This window comes from Octodon degus, unplaced genomic scaffold, assembly GCF_000260255.1.
Source record: "Octodon degus isolate 3935 unplaced genomic scaffold, OctDeg1.0 scaffold00177, whole genome shotgun sequence".
In the NCBI taxonomy this organism is placed as follows: Eukaryota; Metazoa; Chordata; class Mammalia; order Rodentia; family Octodontidae; genus Octodon; species Octodon degus.
Genome location: NW_004524753.1, coordinates 4,483,017 through 4,504,072, shown reverse-complemented (window position 1 = coordinate 4,504,072; position 21,056 = coordinate 4,483,017). Strand labels below are relative to the sequence as shown.

At 44.9% G+C, this 21,056-nt stretch overlaps 1 protein-coding gene across 1 annotated transcript in view; it reads right to left on the bottom strand.

Annotated features, from left to right (window-relative positions):
* Positions 1 to 15,216, bottom strand: part of Iqgap2 (IQ motif containing GTPase activating protein 2) — a 314,540-nt gene extending 299,324 nt beyond the window's left edge. The window contains exon 1 of the mRNA XM_012517419.2: positions 15,072 to 15,216. Within this exon, the coding sequence (XP_012372873.2) occupies positions 15,072 to 15,117 (46 nt within the window). The 5' untranslated portion in view covers positions 15,118 to 15,216. The remainder of the gene's footprint in view (positions 1 to 15,071) is intronic.
* Between the last annotated feature and the right edge of the window lie 5,840 nt (positions 15,217 to 21,056).

Here is a 21,056-nt window from a genome sequence, read left to right as displayed (position 1 = left end):
GCCAGTCTTCCAAATTCAGAGGCACTTCCTCCTTCATGGCTTTCTCCAATGCGTGCCATTAAACAGTGAGGGCTAATGGCAAGTGCTGCAAAAAATGCTCATCAGCAGATTAATGGATAGGCTCAGATGGCACGTGGACATGGACACACACGAAGGGATCCTAATCTGCCTTAAGAAGGAAGGAAATACTAACACGTGCTACAATTTAGATGAACCCCAAAGGCAGGTTACCTGAGGCAAACCACACCCAGAAGACAAGTGCTGTGTGGCCCAGTCCATCCAAATGGAGAGTAGAGGGTGGGGGCCAGGCCATGAGTGGAGGAAGAAATGGGAAGTAGGAGAGCTTCAGCCTGGGAAAAGGAAAAGGTCCCACAGAAGGATGAAGATGGTATGACACACGATATACTGCTAGTGTCACAGGCTTGCCCAAAAAGTGGTTTAAGTGGTCCTTCCATGTTATGTCTATTTCACCACAATAAAATAGATACACAGAGTTGGGGATTTTAATTAAGTCAATACATTTCAAACCTTGGCTGTACACTGCAATCTCAACTATTTAAAATACCTGCTCACCCCTGGTAGTGGGAGGTGGGACACTGCTGTAGCTCATCTGGAAGGACCAGGCCAGCAGCCCACAGGGGCTCCCACCAAGCAGTGGCTGCCTCACTCGCACTCACAGGGAGGCTGCCCTGCCCTCTACCATCCTCTGCTTCTCCTTTGCAAAGCTCCAATATCTCAGCTTCATGTAGAAATGATCTCCTGTCACCCCAACACGGGAGTCAGGTGTCACACACACAAGAAGATCTCAAGTTCAAGTCCAGCCTGGGTGATGTAACAAGACCCTGTCTTAAAACTTAGAAATTGAAAAAGGTCAAGAATATAGCTCATTGCAAAGGCCCTGGCCTCAACCAAAAGCAGGAAAGAAGGATAGCAGAGAAGTAGGAATGGAGGAAAGGAGAAAAGGAAGGGTGGCAGGAAAAGGAAGGGAAAGGAAGGAGGGAATCTCTACTGACAGGAGCAGAGAGAGAACGGCCTCCCCAAACGTCACTCCCACTCTTAGAAATGGAGATGCCCCCGGGCAGCATGGGGCTCCTTTAGAGACATGTCCCTACTGCACAGGGTCAAAGGAGCAACTCTGGGACAGGCTTTTAGTGTTCAGACCCCTAATCTGTATGCTTCCCAGTAAGAGAAAGGTTCAGATGGACAAGGAGAATCTGGCCAAAGGATTTAGATTTAGAAATACTATGGGCCATAAATACTGCTGCCAAAAGATAAAGTTTTGCCTTGTCGAGCTAGAGGGAGAAGAAAAAAAATGTCACTTCAGACATGGGTCCAAAAACAGTGTATATCACAAAAGTAAGGTGGCACTGGCTTTGAGGCAGATGATTAAAGAATAAATCCTTCTCAACACAATAAATCTGTACCAAAAAATGATTCAAATCTGTTTCAAACTCACTCCATCACCACCACCCACATGCACACTCGAGAAGCATTCACAGCAAACCCTTGTACCTCACACACCTTTGGTTTTCTTTGGAGGGAGGATCATTGGTTTGTTTTGTTTTTTTTTGAGGCAGGTTCTTGTTATGTTGTCCAGGTTGATCTTGAACTCACTGAAATCTCCCTGCCTCAGCCTCAGCCAAGTACTGAGATTACAGGCATGTGTCACCACAACCAAGTCCTCACACACCTTTGGAAATAAGTATAAACCCATTTTTCAGATGTAGAAGGGGGCTCAGAGTCACACCCAATGGTACCCAGTAAACAGCACCTCAATTAAGTCTTCAGATGCTTGCTGCCACCCTTAGTGACAAAGTGACTCTTGCCTCTCCCTGTTTAGGGGTGACAGTACTACCAGTACTATCTCATTTTACAACAAAATGCAGGACCAAGAACACCTTCCAAAAGGCCAAAAAATCTAATCTACTTTTCCTAGTGTGGTGCCACATGCTTATAATCCTAGCCCTCTGGAGGCTGAGGCAGGAGGATCAGGAGTTCCAGGCCAGCCTGCAGGACATTGTGAGTTCAAGCCCAATCTAAACTGTACAGTGAGAACCTGTCTCTAAAAAGCAAAACAACTCACTGACCTTGGTCCACCTCTCCACTGTTCACGGATGTCTTGCTCTCAATCTGGGTGACTAAGGCAGCAAACGCATGCTCCCAAGCTCCCTGGATCCTGTGACGGCCTTGGTCACACCTGAACCCCAAAGGCATGTGGTCAGCCAGCCCAGAGCCAATGAGGAGTCTGGAGTGAACATGCAGCCCTGTGGGGGCCACCACTTCCTCGGTCCTGGAATGCGCTCTCCAAGGCCGGCCAGCATCTCATGGTTCACGTCAGCAACACGCATTCTACTGGAGATACCAATTAATTCCCATTCATGCCTGCTTTTCCCAGATCAGTTTCCTACATGTTTTCTCTTTACAAATTTTAAAAATGTTGAATAGCTACTACTTCCACAGATTGTTTTTTCTGTCACCACTGCTAGTTTCACTTTGCTGATGATTATGTTTTTAACCCAACCTTTTATCATCTCTGGCCCAACTACAATTCCACTCATGTCCACCACAGATTTCTAGGCCTCTCAATGCCCCTGTCACTCCGTCCCTCACACACCTGAGAAAGAGGATTTCCTCCATTGCCTCCCTGCTTGACACAACTGTTTTTTAAGCTCTAATTCTCTTAAGGCAGAAATAGTAGCTAACTCTATCTTGAGCAGCAAAGGACAGCTATTATACCTTTTCTAACCTTAGAAACTTGTGTATAGTAGAAAGTTTGAGGAGAAAAAGAAAATATTAACCCTTCACTTTATAACCCAGAAAGAACTGCTGTTGACACATTGACCTCCATAGCTGGCATTCGAATTCAGCATCGGTCGTGTTACAGTTTGTGTCTAGATGTCCCCACCCCCAAGCCTCATGCAGTTTTAGACAGGGCTTTTTCAGAGATAGCTGAATCTAGAGTTTGTGATTGATTCATGGCTCAGTGCTGGGACTGAGGATGTTGGGAATAAGGATGGAGGATTGCTGGACCAGTCCACTGATTGGATAGCATCTCTCTAATCCCAGCAGTCTGGACAAGATAAAAGGGGCAGAAAGAGGCTTGTTTCTCCTGTTTAGCTCTTGGAGATTTTGATATCTTCTGTCACCGTGAGCTGTTTCCCCTCTGCCACACGACCTTGCCTTTGAGTCCACTGACTATGGACTGAAACCTCCACAAACTATGAGCTAAATAAACCTTTTCTTCTTTAACCTTGGGTGTTGGGTATTTTGTCTCACCAGTGAGAGAAAAGTAACAAAGACAGGCCATAAGACACAATCTTGACACTCGTTAATTTTATTATTATTCTATTTTATCTGTTTTTATTGGGTTAATCAATATGGTATAGTATTTTTAAAATACACCTTTGCTTTATTTTTAAACATTAATACATAATTTTGAAAAAAAACTATTTTAAATGCTATTCCCAGGGCTGACAAGATAGCTCAGTGGACTAAAGCACCTGTTTAGGCAAGCTTAAGCAAGCGCAGGGTTCGATCCCCACCACTACATGCCGTGCCAGCCCCACCCTCCAGGGTGCATTGAGCTGGCCACAGAATTTGGGGGTGTGGTGGTGTATGCCTATAATCCCAGTACTCGGGAGGCTGAAAACAGAAGGATCACTACAAGTCCGGGCTTCTAGCGAGACCCTGCAACAACCAAGTACATTACAAAAAAAAAAAAAAAAAAAAAAAAAAAAAATCCAAAAAGCAAACAAACAAAAACCTGTTCTCACCCTTGCCCTCATTCCACACCCCAAAGTCAATCTCTAAAAAACGTTTCCTAGAAATATTCCCACATACCCAGTAAGTACACCACTTCTTGTTGGTGGCTAGATCTTGTTTGTCCTACTTAACCGATCAAAGGTACACATTTTCAGAGATTTCAGAACTATGACATAGAAGCACATAATAAGTTTCATTTCTTTCTCAGAGTTCAACTCATCAAACACCAAGTTACGACCAGAGGTAGAGTACAGATATCAGCACCCTGCTCCAACTGCCGGCCAACTCAAACTAACACTAGCAAATCTATGGAGAATTATGATTGGTGCTCTTAAATCTATGAGAAAGAGGGGTTTGAGGTGAGCCCCAGAATCAATGGCAAAGCAAGGACAAGAATTCCATGACCTGATTTTTGGGGAGAAAGTTTCATCTTTCTATATTCTTTTAAAATAAATGTTTTGATTTGGAAAATGAAATTCATTAGTAAATACAGAATAAAAGCAAGAGTGTATTTGTACAGGCTCTATAACCATCTCTTGGACAAACTTTCCACAAATTCAAAATTCAACAGGGAAGCTGACTGTCACAGTTGTACCTAGAAGAATATATCCCTAAAGTGTCCTCTGCTCAGAGACAGGGCTTTGGGAAGGTGGCTGGACCATGGGGCATGTTACTCTTCAGTAGAAGTATCCACTGAAGAGTTCAGAGCTGCCTGGGCTGTTGCAAGGTGGGACTGGCACAGGCCCCTACAGGAACAGGAGAGCGGGGAAGGTGATAATGGATTATATGAAATCACTGAAATAAGGAAAAGTCTGGCAGGCAGAGGAAGGTGGGAGAAAGCAGGCACGTTATGCACGCTCTTGTTCCTCACTTGAGCTTCATTGGGCCCTGAGCCTCACTGAGCCTTGAGCCTCACTGAGCCTCACTCAGGCTTTGCCACCCTCCTAGGGCTGTGAGCCTTGGGCGATCAGGTGAAGCTAGTGATCCTCCCCTCCCCCACCCCCTCCTCCTTCCTACACTCACAAGCCTGGCTGACCAGGCAGCTAGCCAACTCAGGTGGCGAAGTCACCCTGTAACTCCTTCCCTTCCAGGTGGTCTTCAACTCTGGAGCAGTGATCAACTTTACCTTCAAAGTCTTCTTGAGATGTGAGGATGCATGGGAACTTCAGAAAAACTACTACCCACTCGGGCACTGTGGACTCTAGAGAATGGCATGCAACACAGAAATCCAAACTCTCTCCAGCTTCGTTTGGGCCCAGTAAGGATTATGATAGGTTCTTGAAAGAGTAAGTGTACACACTCAGGAATAGTTGATCTCCACTCCAATTAGTAGACTGAGCTGTAGTTCCATAACAATAATTAAACAATTTTCCCATTCTCCAGGGAGAATTTTTTTTTTTTTTTTTTTCTTTTGCAGTACCAGGGATTGAACTCAGGACCCCTGGCAAGCACTTATTCTACTGAGCTATCTCCCTGGCCCCTCCAGGGAGAATGGGGCTGGGATTTTGAAGCCACTTTCTGAAAACCTGAGGAAGAGTTAGGAGCTGGGGAGACACACGGGCGGTGTTGGAGGACCCAGCCCTCACCATCCACGACTTAACAGCCCTGTTGATGCATGCACATTGTGAGTACGGGTCTTCCCACTGAGGAGGAAACTGAGGCACAAACAAATTCAAATAACTCACTCCGGTCCTGTAGGGCAAAGCAGACTTAAATTCAACATTAAGTGTGTAGGGCCAGGGAGATATCTCAGAATACGAGATTGCCTGGCAAGTGCAAGGTCCTGAGTTCAATTCCCAGTACCACAAAAACAAATGAATACACACACACAAAAAAAAAAATGTGTGTGTATGTGTGTGTGTGTGTGTGTGTGTGTGTGTGGCACTTGAAAGCTGTGAGGATTATCTTTAATTTGACAGACAATGAAGGCAAACTACTTGCTTAGACAAACAGGACAGTACAGGCACACTAAGCAAACAGCATGATAATAAGTAGTGATGGTAGTCACTGGGCCTCTTTCAGGGGCCAGGGATGAGGCTATGGCTAGGAAATGAAGTATTTGAAATATATGTGGCTCCCATCCCTGCAAATCAAGTGTACTTATATAGAGATGACTACAAAAGATGTACTAGCATTACTTAAGGCTGAATTCAGATTGCCAGTAAAATACTAAAATTGAGGCAAAAAAATTTTTTAAGGGGTAGAAATTGAACCCAGCATAGCATACTTGCTAAACAATGCTGTCCCAGTTAACATACCACCAGCAACCCCCCGCCCAATAGTTTTTTTTCTTTTTTGTCTTTTTGAGACAAGATCTAACTATGCAGTCTAAGCTGGACTTGAACTCACTTTGTAGCCCAAGCTGGCCTGGAACTCATGGCAAGACCAATCTCAAAGAAAGGAAAATGAACACTGACAAAGGTTCTACAATCTCAGGTACAGGATCTCAGGATAAATCCTGAGGAGATTTGACTGACCTTATCAGATCCAAAAGCTACAACTCTTGTTGCATAGGTCTTGCTTTATCTTGGTCTTAACCATCCAGCAGAAAAGTATAAAAACGAAATATAAGAAGTAAAGCCATGGTGTTATGTTGAGCTGTAGGGGACTCAGGTCAACAATTTCTGATACTGCCAGTCAAGCAGAAGATCCAATACTATTATGGATTGCTGGACTCTTTTAGAATATTTTGCTGAGTTAACATACCTATAATATTCAAATGATGGAACTAAACAAAAAAGGGGATACAGATGAATGTTCATTTTGTATCTGTGTATTCAAAACGGTTAGGATAAATATATAGTTACATTCTCTTAATGAATAGAGAGATTTATTGTAATAGTGTTTGTAAATAGGATATCATGTCTGCATCTTGTACAGCAAATAACCACTAGGAAGAGAGTATGCAGTGTGTTAATTATTGAAACTGTCATACCAATTTGATTTAAAACTGTCTCATTGCTATTTGTCTCTCAAAATTATGGAAAAAAAAGATAAGAAACTGGCAGAAAATGTAAAACAAAAAAAAAAAAAGGAAAATGAACAGGAAGGGTCTCATGTAACAGGTGATTATAAAATGACACTTGAGCTTCACCAGAAGGCCAAGGTATGATGGTGATGATAGAATTAAAGGTGAGACCAGCTAAGCATAGTCGAATCCTCTGAGCCTTACTTATCACACAGCTTCTCGAGTGACAACTGAGGACATAGAGCCATCTATATCAGTGGCTGTGATCCATCTCCAACCTACCTGGGTGGGGACCACTGGGGGTCACTAAATATCCAAGGAAGACCAGGGGTGAAAACTGCCACACTTAACGCAGAGCATGAGGAAAGAAAAGAGAAAGCTCGTCTCTTGCTGATTTGAAGGAGCTGAGAAAGCGCAGATCCTTCAAACTGCTTGCCCTGCTTTAACTGTATAGGTTTTCTGACCTGGTCTCAGAGAGGTCACCCATCCTTAGCAAAACCATGTGGCAGATGTGCCCATCCTAAAGACATTCTGAATCCCAGTGCATGGCCAGGAGACATCTGAGTGGCTAGGAAAGGGCCACCAGAAGCACACAGTCCCAGCCTCCACGCCTCAGAGACAGCTTCCTCCTCACTGCCTGTCCTTGCCCTGGTGTGTCCAAGGGAAAGGTTTTGCTTGCTTGTTTTTCTTTTTAAGAAGACTAGAAGGAAACTTTGCTGAGGGTTGGCTCAAGCAACTCAAGAAAGCTCAAGTTGGCCTTTGCTGCCTGACAGAAAGGAATTCCATGATGTACCTACCTCTTTTTGGTTACCTGCTTCTTGGTACCCAGCCATGTATCAACCCAGGGGCTCAGGATGTAGCTTAGGGGTAGAGCTTTTGCTTAGGCTACAGGCCCTGGGTTTCATCTCCAGTACTACCAAAGGGTGGGAGGAGGATCAATTCCAGCAAACTATAGACCAAACAAACAAATTAAGATGTCTTTCCAACTTTCCTCTGGTCATGCTCAATTTCAGAACCTTCACAAATCCTTTCCACTGCCCCAAGTCCATGGCTCTCACACTATTCCTTCCAGAACTTTCGAGGACACTCATAGGAGTGTCCTCAGCATTACCCCTTAACTCCCAGCTCTCACGTAGGCTGTGACTGGCTTCAGTGTTTCCTCCATCCACCATGCTTTGTACCTGTTACATGCTCAGTAACTTGAAAGAGCTGCAATCTATCGGCCACTGCGTGCCAGGGACCACATGGTAACCTCTGGATGACTGTCACTTCCACCCACCTCTTGAGGAAGAGGAGGAAAGTCCAAGGCTGTCAGGCAGTTCAGAGAAGTCAAAATTCAAGGCCACATCTGTTCAGCGTCACTGCTTTTGCCATTTTCTTGATGCCAGACTCTCCCCCAGAGGGAAAAACAAAACAGAGAAGCAACAGAATGAAGACGCATCAGCTCACTGGTCAGTCACTCACTGTAAGCGTCTGCCTGGTTTGTCATCAAGCCTGGAACTTAAGGCCTGGCTGGTGTACATAATAAAGTGTATCTTCCCAATTATCCTATTTGGAATCATCGACCCGTACACTGCATTATGGGAATAGCTTCTTTTCATGTTAGTGCCTCAGAGACAGAGAGAGGATGGATATCTTTATGTACGCATTTGATGCAGCTTGAAAACTTTCTATAAAAAGCCCATATATTTGTGTGTGCTTTTTTCTTGGGGGAAAATAAGGTAGCAAAATAGACTTAAGAGAACACCATGCACCTATTTTTACAGTAACCTAGCAAAGGCGATGTCTTAATGTATACATTTGAGGCACTTGAATGTACCTTGCAAAAAGCCCATGTATTTGTCTGTGCTTTTCTTGGGGAAAATTAAAACAGCAAAATTGACTTTAAAGAATAATGCATTATTTTTCATTCATTCATTCATTCATTCATTCATTCATTCATTCATTCATGTGTGTGTGTGTGTGTATAGGTGCGCATGTGTGTGCTATTAGAATTGAACCCAGGAAGTAATGAGCTACATCCCCAGCCCTTGCAATTTTATTTTGAGATGGGGACTTGCCAAGTTTTCCAGGCTGGCCTCAAACTTGCAATCCTCCTGCCTCAGCCTTCTGAGTAAGTGAAATTATAGGCACGCACCAACATACCAGACCACACAGTACAGGGTCCAAAGGGCTGCAGGAGTCTGCCCTTGATAAAACACCACAACACAATTCAAAGTGGTTAGGATAGATATATAGTTGCATTCTCTTAATGAATAGAATGATTTGTTCTAATGGTGTTTGTAAATAGGATCTCAAGTTCGAATCTTGTACAGCAATTAACCACTAAGAAGAATATATGCAGTGTATTATTTGTTGAAACTGTACTTCTGATTTGATTTGAAACTGTCTCATTGCTATCTATTTATCAATAAAATTTTGAAAAAAAAAGAACTTAGAACAGCAAAAACATTAGAAGATTAAAAAAAAAAAAAACACAACACACTGTTGAAAGAGACAGAAAACAGGGGTGAATCACCATGACTCAGATACAGCAAACTGGTACCCACTGATGAGGTAAGAAAGTTTCTGGTTCTGACCACAGCTTCAAGAGCTCCTTTGACCAGCTGTACAGATGGGAGACCTTGACACGGTGTCATGGATTTCAGTGTCTTGTGCAAATGACCTTCTCAAGGTCATTAGGATTAAAGTGCCCAGCGGTAAGATATACCTCAGCCTATCAAGTCAGAAGCTGAATGGTCTTCACTTCTCTTTTAGTTACCATAAGGACTGGCAAACATTTGTTCTCTTCATACATGAGTCTTTTAAATAAAAAGTGCTAGGAGCTGGAGAGATAGCTCGACAGTATAAGCATCTGCCTGGCAAATGCAAGGTCTCGAGTTCGATCCCTGGTAGGCACATGCCATGGTGGCCTGGAACCCTGGGTGCACCGTGCTGGCCACAGAAACTGGGCGTGGTGGTGCACGTCTGTAATCACAGTTTTGGGGAAGCTGAGACAGGAAGATCATTATGAGTCTGAACTGTGTAGTAAGTCCCAGAATCAAAATAAGTAAATAGAGCTGTTGAAAAGCTTTTGGACAGCTGGGCATAATGGTGCGCACTTGTGATCTTGGCCCATAGAGAGGCTGAGGCAGGAGGATCTCTACAAGTTCAAGTACACAGTGAATTTAGGCCAGCCTCAGCAACATAGCAATGCCCTATCTCAAAAAACCCTCCCAAAAAAGCTTAGGGAAGCCTAGGGATAACAGACCCTCACTTTGATTCCCAAGACTGGAAAAGAAAAAATAAAGAGAAAGAGCGAGAAAGAGTTTGTGGAGTAGGACAGTAAGGGGCAACAGAAAATCAAGGGTTTCCTCGATAAAAAGGGGTTAGCAAACACACTAAATAACACTAACTCTTAAAACAAACTTGGTATTACAAGCTTAAACTCTCCCAAACAAGTCATTTTGGCTAACGGTGTGTGTAATTAAAGTTAAAAGCATACTAAAATAACACTTTAGCTGTTGACCTTAAAGATCCTCTTGGAAAGCTGGAGCAGAACACCAGTACCCAGGCAGTGCTCTGACCCTGCCACAACAGTCACAGCACCCAGGAGCACCGCAGACGTTCTTCAGGGCTCCTTGGGGTGCTAAGCCAGGGAGACCCCAGCCAGCAAAAGGGTGCAAACATGCCCCGAGGGCCTGTTCTACACAACTGCGTTTAGCTAGGTCAGAATGTAAGCTTCACCTCAGGCTGGAAGTCACAAAGAAATAAAACTTAGCTGGATTCACCAACTCCATACTATAGCTATCAAGTCATTCAGAAACCTAGCTATTCAGGCAAGCACATCACTCCAAAACTGATAGCATTAACCAGACTCTTCCCCCAACACACACACACACACACACACACACACACACAGCTATTATTTATTTATTTATCAAGACAGGTTTTCACTAATTGCAGTTCAGGCTGGCCTAGAGTTCACTAGGTAGCCCAGGCTGGTCTTGAACTCGCAGTGATCCTCCTGCCTCAGCCTCCCAAGTGCTGGGATTACAGGTGTGTGCCACCACACCCAGCTCATGCTGCAGTTTTTAAAAGAAGCAAACAGTAAAACGTTGCCCACTATAATTTTTTAATGTTCCAAGCATAACCAGTAAATACAGTGAATGCATAACTCCTCCTCTTTGTTATGAACACACTAAGCCAATCCTTCTTGCTGCCCTCTGAAGCAGTTCTGGCTGCTTTGATGTCCTATATCTATATAAAACATTGGCGTTTTCATGATCATTTTGACACTGGGGAACAGATTCAGTGTCTGAGGTAGATGAGGACACCATGTTGTCGCGAGCCTGCCTTTCTATGGGGTGGCATTCAGCAGCAACGCTCCCTGTGCTTTTCCTCATATCTCATAGCGACACTCACAAAAGAGAACTTCCAGACCTGCCTCGGACAGTGTTAAGAATGATTAGATCAGTGTGTTCAAAGTGGGGGAGAATGTTTTGAGGCAGATTAATGGTCATGTGTACTTTACTATACTAATTTTTAAAAAATTTGTAATAGTCACTATGTTTTTGACCATGTCTTGTAACTCATGAAAAGGTGTCCCATTTTGCATAGTAAAAATCAACAGATTGGCTGAGGAGCTAGCTCAGTGTTCTAATTGCCTGCCTAAGAAGCACAAGGACGGGGATTTGAACCCCGGTACTGCATGCCATGCTGGCCCCGTACCATGTGCCAACAAAACAGGGCATGGTGGCACATGCTTGTAATCCCAGCACTGGAGAGGCTAAGACAGGAGGATCACTACTAGTCTGAGCTGCACATTGAGACTCTGTACCAAATACATAAATTAAAAAAAAAAGAAACCCACAGCTTTTGTCATATGCACGGCCCTTAGCAATCCACAGTGACACTTAAAATATTGAGTGAGTTCTCTGTGCTGAATGAAATCATCTATCTATAGTCCAGGATATAGCTCAGGGGCACAGTGCCTGCCTGGCAAGTGCAAGGTCCTGAGTTCAATTCCTAGTGCCTGCCCCCAAGAGATCATCTGTCTAGTCACAAAGGTCTTTGGCTTTTTCTCCTTCAATGAAAAGCATAAAACCCAGTGACACACACATCTACACAGGTGCTTAAAACTTACAGTGCTCCTGCACCAGCCTCCTGAGCAGGCTTACAAGAGTTTCAGTCATACCTGCTACTCCAGCCTCATTAGCCTTTTTAACTCTCAAGTCTTTTATTCTAGGGGCCAGGGAGATTGCTCAGTAGAATATGCACTTGCCTGGAAAGTGCAAGGTCCTGAGTTCAATCCCTGCTATGGCAAAGAAAGAACTTCTGCCACATTTTGGTGGCAGTGTGTATTCAGAGCTGACTGGGCACAAACATCACAGTTCACCAGAAGTTCTTTGCAAGTCATACCTAAGCAGAAGTGTCACTAAAATTAGATTTTGAAGAGCCAGGAATGGTCATGTAAGCCTGTAATCCCAGCACTCAGGAGACTGAGGCAGGAGGATGGCAAGTTGAAAGCCAGCCTGGGCTACACAGCAAGGCCCTGTCTCAAAAGTAAATAAATAAATACATTTGGTTTTGAGGGTAGAAAACCACTGTAGGTCTCCATAATAGCTCTCCTCTCTCCCTTCTCCCACTTCTCCCAGCACTGCATCACTGTGTTGGTAGAATATTGACATTGTATCAATGTCACACTATGTGATTTCCCAGGTCACAGGAGACATGGCCAACAATAGCAAAGAATTAAATGGAAAGTGGCCTATGTAATTTTAATTCAATGCTGTCATGAATCAGGATGCCTGCAGCAATCTTGCCTGTCAGAAATCTGAGAAGGCTTGTCGTTCTAATGCAGAACTCATTGAGAAATCCCCCAAGCACAACTTCCTATGTGGTATTTTACAGGACATGCAGCCTGGCAGGGAGAAGAGCAATCCAAACAGCCTGAGCCACGTGAATTCAGTTATTTCATATAAGAATCAGTGAATGCAAAGATCATTCAGGAAGGTAGAGGCCAGGACCAGAGCCTACCCAAGAACAAGTATAATAGCTTAATTTAAACCACCAAAAAGTTGTTTTAAAAGCTCAGTCTCAAACATGCTCAGAACACTCAGCAAGTGGCACTGAAATGACAGTTTTTCAGTGCTGTAAGTATTGGGACTAAAGCTTCTTTGGTACAGTCAGAGGTTTTGCTGAACCTGCACTTACTGACCAAACTAATAAACAAGGAAAACCACACCTCCTGTGATGTAACAAGGCAAGGACACTTGCTGTCACCCTTCCGTCCTGGCCTGCCAAGGGTGGCCAACACTGGTCCCAGTCTCACGTGGACAAGAGGCCCAGCAGGCCACCAACAAGCAGGAAAAGTATGATATCCCACACCACCCCTTCAGCGTGACCGCTCCGTGCTAGCAGCTGTCAGTGAACACTATGGTTATTTTGTGAGAGATCATTTTTAAGCACGCTGTGAACATACAGCATTCTCAAACCTGACATGCAAATGCTAAGAATGCTCATTCTCACAGCATAACAGGCCATTCTATTTAGGTCTTCATATTTCGCCGTGGTGACGGGGCCTGGAAACCTAAACGCATACTTTCCCTGTCTGATGAGGTGAAAGAGCGGATGAATGCCAGCCCTTGATGAGCGAGGGAAGGGAAATGCTCCCACGAGGGCGGCCACCCTGCACCCCAGACTGGCCAGGAGAGACCTGTGCGGATTTCACCTGTGCAGCAGGCTTTGGACTCTTAGGATTTTCACCTCTTTGATTTCTTCTTCTAGACTGCGCAGAACTGCAGCCACAGGTTGACTCCATAAAAACCAAGCAAATGCCTCAGGACTGAGGGAAATGCAACGTTCATCCAAGCACCCGTTCGCGTCACTGCAAGTTTTCACTCTGCTTTGCTAATCATGCCAACCATTCCGTAGCAACAAACCATTTTTTTTTTAATGTTTTATTTGCCCAGTTTCCAGCCTTTGTGGTCATCAATTTGTGCAGAGAAGAGACCATGTGTTCTGACAGCTTGTCACACTAAAGGACTTCCACCCAGCTGAGGGTAACACTGCAACCGCCAGAGGAGCCCTGGGCTCCTCCCCGCGCTCCCGGACCTCTGCTATCTGTGTGGTTTACCAAACTGCAAACTGAAGCTGCAAAACCCTAAGTCCTGGTCAACCGCCGCCTAGGGCGCTTACTTAGAGCAGGAGACTGCAAGGCTGTAGCTGGCCCCTCCTCGCTGCCTGACGGGGGAATGGTCACGTGGGAAAAACCAACTTCCACCCGACACTCCATCCCTAGTTGGGGGAGGGGAAAGAAGGGGGCACACAAGTTGACCACTCCTATTTTCAAATGTAGTTCTTGGCCCCACCAAGAATTGCAAAACGCGCGCGCGCGCGCACACACACACACACACACACACACACACCCTACTGCAGGTATCATCAATTTGAACCAAACCTCGGCACCTCTGTCCCCAAGGCCAGCCTATGCAGAAGATTAACATGTGATCCTGCACTATGGGTTCGAGGACAGGACCAAGCCTACAGAAAGAGGGCCAGCTTTCTGTTTGTTTTAAAGGAAATACTTCCTGGCACATGTTTAGGACTCTGAACTCTGCACATGAAGCCACGTGGTTGTGCTAATCTCCAGCTCCATCTACTTGCGATCAGCCAAAGCAACCTCGCTCTGGGGGCAGCCCCTGGCGGGGTAACTGGCACCATCCCGTCCAAGTCACGCGGGCCACAGGGCCTCTGACCACACGCGGAGTGGGGGTGGGGGAGGGAGGTGTCCTTTTTCGGTTGGGGCAGGAAGAGACGCTCACCTGTGGGACCTGAACTGGCCCCGGCCGGCCAGGTGAAGGCCTGAGAACAGGACAGGAGGAGACGCCTGCCGTTCCGGAACATCCGCCTTCAACACTAGCTGTGTGTGTGCGCGCTGGCAACCTACAGGAGGTGCCCACCTGTAGCCACAGCAAACAAACTTTCCGCCCCTCCTGTTTCGGATGCACCGGGTCCCAGACGCCACCCCCTGGCCCGAGCGGGCAGCGACCAGAGCTCCGCAGGCTCCTCACCTGATACCCCTCAACTCCTAGCCTGGTCCACCCAGGACCCCGCGCCTGCTGGGGTGCACCGGTCCGAGCTGCCCGCAATGGACTCGCAGTCTACAGAGAAGCGCGGGAAGACGCCGCGCTCTGCCCTCTGCAACTCCAGCCCCCAACTTCGCCAGCCACGGTGTAGCCGCCACAGCTGCCTTTCCGCTCCCCGCCCCGCGCGCCCCCGCGCCCTCGGCCTCCCCAGCTTGCTCCGGGGGAGGGGGCTTCCCCATATCCGCAGATAGCACGGGCCCCTGGGCACTTACAGCCGTAGCGCGGTCGCTGCAGCGACGGCGGCTCTTCGTGCGGCATCCTGCGCGGCTCCGGGGGCCCTCCAGGGGCGCGCCCCCCGCGGCTCCCCTCGTTAGCCAGGCTGGCGGGCTCTGCGCCCCGCCGGCGCGCTCCGATCTCCCTGCCGTCCACGCCGGGACCGTGCTGCCTAGCCGGGCCCGCTGTCCCCGCGCGCAGACGCCGAGCACAGCGACTCTGCTCCGCGCCGCCGCCGCCGCCGCCGCCGCCTCCGGGACAGGTTTCCTTTCTCCTGCAGCCCGGCCCCGTTATCCAGCGCGGGCGAGCGCCGCGCGGTGCAGCGACCCCTACCGCGCCCCGGGAACAGCGCCACGGGACCGCCCAGCCGGTAGGGGGAGGAAGGGGCGCCCGAGCGTTGGAGGGTGGAAGTGCACCCACGCCGGGACAAGCGAGAAAACCGCAGAGGACTGCCCCGTCGCCCGGGTGTTGCTCAGTGACAAGGGGCAAACAGCGCAGTTCCTTTCCCTTTGGGGAGATAGAGCTGACTGTTTTACTTTTTTTTTTTCTTCTCTTCAAAAGTTGCTTCTGTGACCTTTTCCCCTCCTACCAAATCGGGGGTTCCCTTGTAGTGACCCACACGAAGTGTACCTGTGCACTCTTGCTGGATGAGAAAGATAAACGCTGCCTAACGACCCCTCAGAGCGCTGCCCAACTGGGTCTCAGGCCCAGGTCGCAGAGCTCAGCCCCAGCTGGCGTCTCACAGCCACACAAACCTTTTCCCACGTAGCCTTCAAGGAAACTCAACAGCAGTCAGTTGCTTTTTAAGAGGTGGAGTTTCGGGTGATCACCGGAAGCTATCTGCCTCTGTGTGGATCTGGAGCAAGGTGGGCCCTTCAGTCTCCATGCCTCCTTTTTTGACCAATGTGGGGGGTTTGGGTGCTTAAAAGACAAACAAACTGAGACAGGAATGACTTAGCAACTGAGAAAGTGTGTTACCACCACGACGTGGTTCTGGGGATAGAACCCAGCTCTTTTGCATTGAACTGAAGTGTATCTTCAGCCCTTTTGAATTTATTTTTTAAATATTGAGACAGGATCTGGGACAGGTTGTCCGGATTGGACTTAAACTTGAGATCCTCCTCCTCGGCCTCTCAGAGTGCAAGCCTGGCTGAATCTGTGCTTCTAACAAGCTGCCCTGTGAAGCTAACACAGGTCTCTCTGGCTTTGAGTGGTTCTGCCAGTAGAAGGGCCCATGGGATTAATCTGGACTGGGAAATCTCATTCATATGGAGCAGCAAGATGATTCTCTGTTCTTTTTCCTGGAGACATTAGATTCTCATCCTGTTGGCAGAGCAAGATGGGAGGGGGCTCTTCCTCCAAAAACCACACAGTTATAAGGGCAACTCAGAAGCGAAGCAGCTGCGTTTTGAAGGCTGCCTGGAGTCAGTCAGCGTTCGGGAGAGAAGGCCAAGGGGAAAAAGTTTGTCTGTGTGCAGAGGTGCTGCGTTGGAGGCTGTCTCAACTCTGCTCCATCTTTTGGGCCACTCCCAGTTACTAGTAAGGTAGTCCCTCTGCACACACCAGGGTTCAGTCTGAGTGTGTGAAGTCCACAAATAACTTCAGAGTCTAAGTATTTAGAGAAGAAATAAAATCACTGTGAATGACAGTGGAGAAGAACAGGGACAGATCTGAGGACCATTTTGAAAACCTGGCAAGAGTTGGGTGGACAGGAGCCAGGCAGGGGCAAGAGAGGAGACTGAGAAGCTGTTGCCAGAGGCAGGGGACTTGCGACGGGGTGTCACTGGAGGAGCATCCGAGAGCTCCTGCAGGTTTTGCACTGGAGCCTAGGGTACAGAGTTTAGGGAAGGTAGACTCTGGAGCAGGCTGCAGGATGGAGTGGAGATGCCGAAAGGGTGCACAAACCCCTACTGGTGGTAGGAGGTGGAGGTTTGAGCCCCAAGAGGTGAGCGGATGGACAGCAGTTCTAAATTCCATCTCTAGCTGACCATCCCTCTGCAATGGCTTGGCAGGTTTCAGAGCTCTGTCACTGTCAGCATCACTGCATGCACTCAGCACGCAAAGGCCAGCCAAAAGGCTGATGCTCCTCTTTCGGCAGTGCTGAGATCTACCTTTGCTGATGGGCCTTCATTCCCTGGGAAATAGTAGAGTCTCACCTAAGCATCTCAGGAGGGAAACTCATGTACAGAATGCTGGGTTATTCTAGGGTTTGACACAGAGAATGATTCCAATAAGTACAGGGCAATATGCCAGCTTATTTTGCCACCTGATTGCTTGGGAAAATAATAAAAAACAAAAGTTGAGAGAGCTAATAAAAACCAAGTTTTTTTAATAAGGGAAGAAAATTTTCTTTCTTTAACATAAAAGGTACAAAATTGGTAGACATGCGAAACAATTTTCAAAGCAATATTTTGTTTAATAATTGTTTTTAAATGGCTGTGGAAGTGCATGGCTGTAATTCCAGCACTCTGGGAAGCTGAGACAGGACAACTGATCAAAAATTCAGCTCAATCTAGCCAATTTAGTGACTTATCAAGACCCTGTCTCAAAACAAATAAAAAAATTTAAAAGCCCTGAGGTTCAATCCCTAGTACCCAAACAGCAAAACAAACAACCACAAAAAAAAAAAACCCTTGTTGTTAAGATGTGTCTCTGAGCCAGCTAGATAGCGCAGCAGATTAAATTGCCTGCTTAGCAGATGCAGGAGCCAGGGTTCAGTCCCTAGAGGGCCCTGCTGGCCCCGCCCCTGCGGTGCACTGAGCTGGTAACTGAGACTGGACATGGTGGCACTCGGCTGTAATCCCAGCACTTGGGAGGCAGAAAAACAGGAAGGATCACTCCAAGTCTGATCTGTATAGTAAGAGCCTGTAGACCTGACACTAAATACATAAAAAACATGCATCTTTTCTTTTGATAGGTTTAAATGAGAATGAATGTTTTTGAAAAATGCAGTTCTTATAATAATAAAAGAATATTTATTCTTGGCTAAATATATATTATATTTATTGACTTGCATATGTTGAACCATCCCTGTATCAATGGGATGAATCCCACTTGGTCATGGTGTACACTCTTCTTGATGATTTGCTCCATTCTGTTTGCCAGTATCTTATTGAGGATTTTTGCATCTATGTTCATTAGAGAGATTGGCCTAAAGTTCTCTTTTTTTGGTTGAATCCTTGTCTGGTTTTTGTATCAAAGCAATGCTTATTTCCAGTTTGGAAGTATTGCTTCTCTTTCAACTTCATTAAAGAGTTTGAAAAGTAGTGGCATTAGATCTTCTCGAAATTTCTTTTAGAAATGAGCAGTGAATCTGTTGTGGCCTGGGCTTTTCTTTATTGGCAGGTTATTTTTGTTGTTCTTCATTGTATTTTTTTAAAGTAAAATGAAATTTCAAAACAATAGGAAAGTAATAATGGTTAATATATTGTGTATTGTTATCTTTAAATTAGTTACTCAGATATAGGCATTTAATTGTCTAAACAATGTTAGTACAAACCTTTAATTTCAGTGAACTAAGAGAAATTAGTAGTATAATGATCTTAGTATCATATATATATATATATAGTATTCTCTTCCCTCTTTTCTCTTTTCCTGTATCTGTTTTTCTTTCCTTTAGAACAGTTTCTTCCCGTTTCACAAGATCTACTGTACACTTTGGAACTTATTTCCTCTTTCAGCTTCTCACACTAGGGAGACAATATGCTGTTTCCACATGTGAGTTTGGTTTATTTCATTTATTAGTATGATCTCAAATTGCATTCATTTACCTATAAAACTCTCAAGATTATCCTTCATGATGGCTGATTAGTACTCCATTGTATAAAAAGGCCATATGTTTTTTATCTGTTCTTCATCTGATGGTCATTTGGGTTGTTTCCAAGATCTAGCTATTACAAAGGGTGCTGCTATCAACATGGGTGCACATGTATCATTGTGGTACAATGCTTTCAATTCTGCTAGGAAGATACCCAGAAGGGTAGTAGCTGGGTTGAATGGGACCTCCAATCCTAGTTTTTGCAGGAATCTCCACACTTACTTCCACAGTGTTTGCACCAGTCTACACTCTCACCAACAGTGGAGAAGGGTTCCTTTTCCCCCACAACCTCTCCAGCATTTACTATTGGTTGATTTCTTCATGATAGCCATTCTTTCTGGAGTGAGATAGAATCGTAATGTTGTTTTAATTTGCATCTCTTGCATGGACCAGGGATGTTGAACATTTTTTCATATGTTTATTTTCTGCTTGTATTTCTTCATCTGAGAAGTGTTTATTCATCTCAGATGCCCATTTTTGGTTGGGTTTTATATTTGAGAGGTCTCATTTTTTTTTAGTTCTTTTATTTATATTTTTTTTAGTTCTTTTATTTATATTTTTAACAGTACTCCTCTGTCTGAGGAACAGCTTGAAAACATTTTTTCCTACATTGTGGGCTGCGTCTTTACTCTGTTGGTGGATTTTCTTGCTATGCAAAAGCTTTTTAATAAGATGAGATCCCAGTTTTTGATTCTTTATGGTAGTTCCTCTGTGATTGGGATTTTATTTATAAAGTTTTTTCCTACACCAATGTCTTCAAGAGTTTAATCTATTCTATCTTCCAGCAGATTTAATATATGTTTTAATATTTAGATCTTTGATCCATTTCAAATTTGGCTTAGTATATGATACAGTTATAATCTTCAGCATGTGCAAAGCCAGTTTTTCTAGAACTTTTATTAAAGAATTTATATTTCTTCCATGAATGTGTTTGAAGCCTTTGACAAAGATAAGGTAGCTGAGTACACTGAGTTGTTTCTGCATCTTCTAATCTGTTCCACTGATCTTCAAGTCTGTTTTCTTAGCAGCACCATGCTGTTTTTATCACAGTAGCTTTATAGTATAATTTCAAGTCAAGGATTGTGATGCCCCCTGCTTTGCCTTTGTTACTGAGAATTGCCTTTGCTGCTGTAGGTCTGTCTTTCCTGGATCCAAATGATTTTTAGGATTATTTTCTCTAATCCTGTGGTTATACTGTTGGAATTTTGATCAGAATTGCATTAAATCTGTATAGCACTTTTGGAAGTATGAACATTCTCACTATGTTGGTTCTTTCTACCCAAGCACAAGGGCTATCATCCCCCCCCACTTTTTTTGTACCAGGAATTGAACTCAGGACCTTGCACTTTCTAGACAGGCATATGTGCCACTAAGCTTTATTCCTGGGTCTCCCTTTTCTGATAGCCTTGTCAATCTCCTTTTACAGAATTAAGCTATCTTCAATGTGGAGATTACTTACTCCTTCATTAGACTGATTTTTAGGCTTTTTCTCTTCTTTTTTTTTTTTTTTTAAATTTTTTTTATGTGTGTGTGTGTGTGTGTGTGTGTGTGTGTGTGTGTGGCCAGCTCAGCCCACCAGGGGGCGGGCTGGCTGGCATGTGGTGCTGGGGGATTGAACCGCGATCCCTGTGTTTTTGTAAGCTTGTTCTAAGTAGGTGCTTTAGACCACTGAGCCATCTCTCCAGCCCCATCTCTTCTTTATTTTTAATGCTATTATGAAAAGTGTAATTTCCCTAATGTTTCTCTCAGTGAGTTTGTTATTCATGTACAGGAAAGCTATTAATTTTGAACTGTTGACTTTGTATCCAGCTACACTACTGAATTTATTAAATCTAGCAGTTTTTAGTGGAGTTTTTGAAATCTTCTAAGTAGAGTGTCATTTCATCCACAAACAATAATAATTTAACTTCTTCCTTTCCTAACCTTATTCGTTGTATTTCTTTCTTTTGTGTAATTGTTCTGGCTAAAATTACCAGGACTATGTTGAATAAGAGTAGAGACAGTGGACTTCCTTATCTTGTTCCTAATTTTAGAGTGAAAGCTTTCACTGTTTGTCCAGTTAGTATGATGTTGGTTATTTATTTGTCATAGATGACTTTTATCAGATTGAGGTAAAAACTACCAGTTCCAATTTTTGGTAGGGTTTTTATCAGGAATAAGTGCTGGA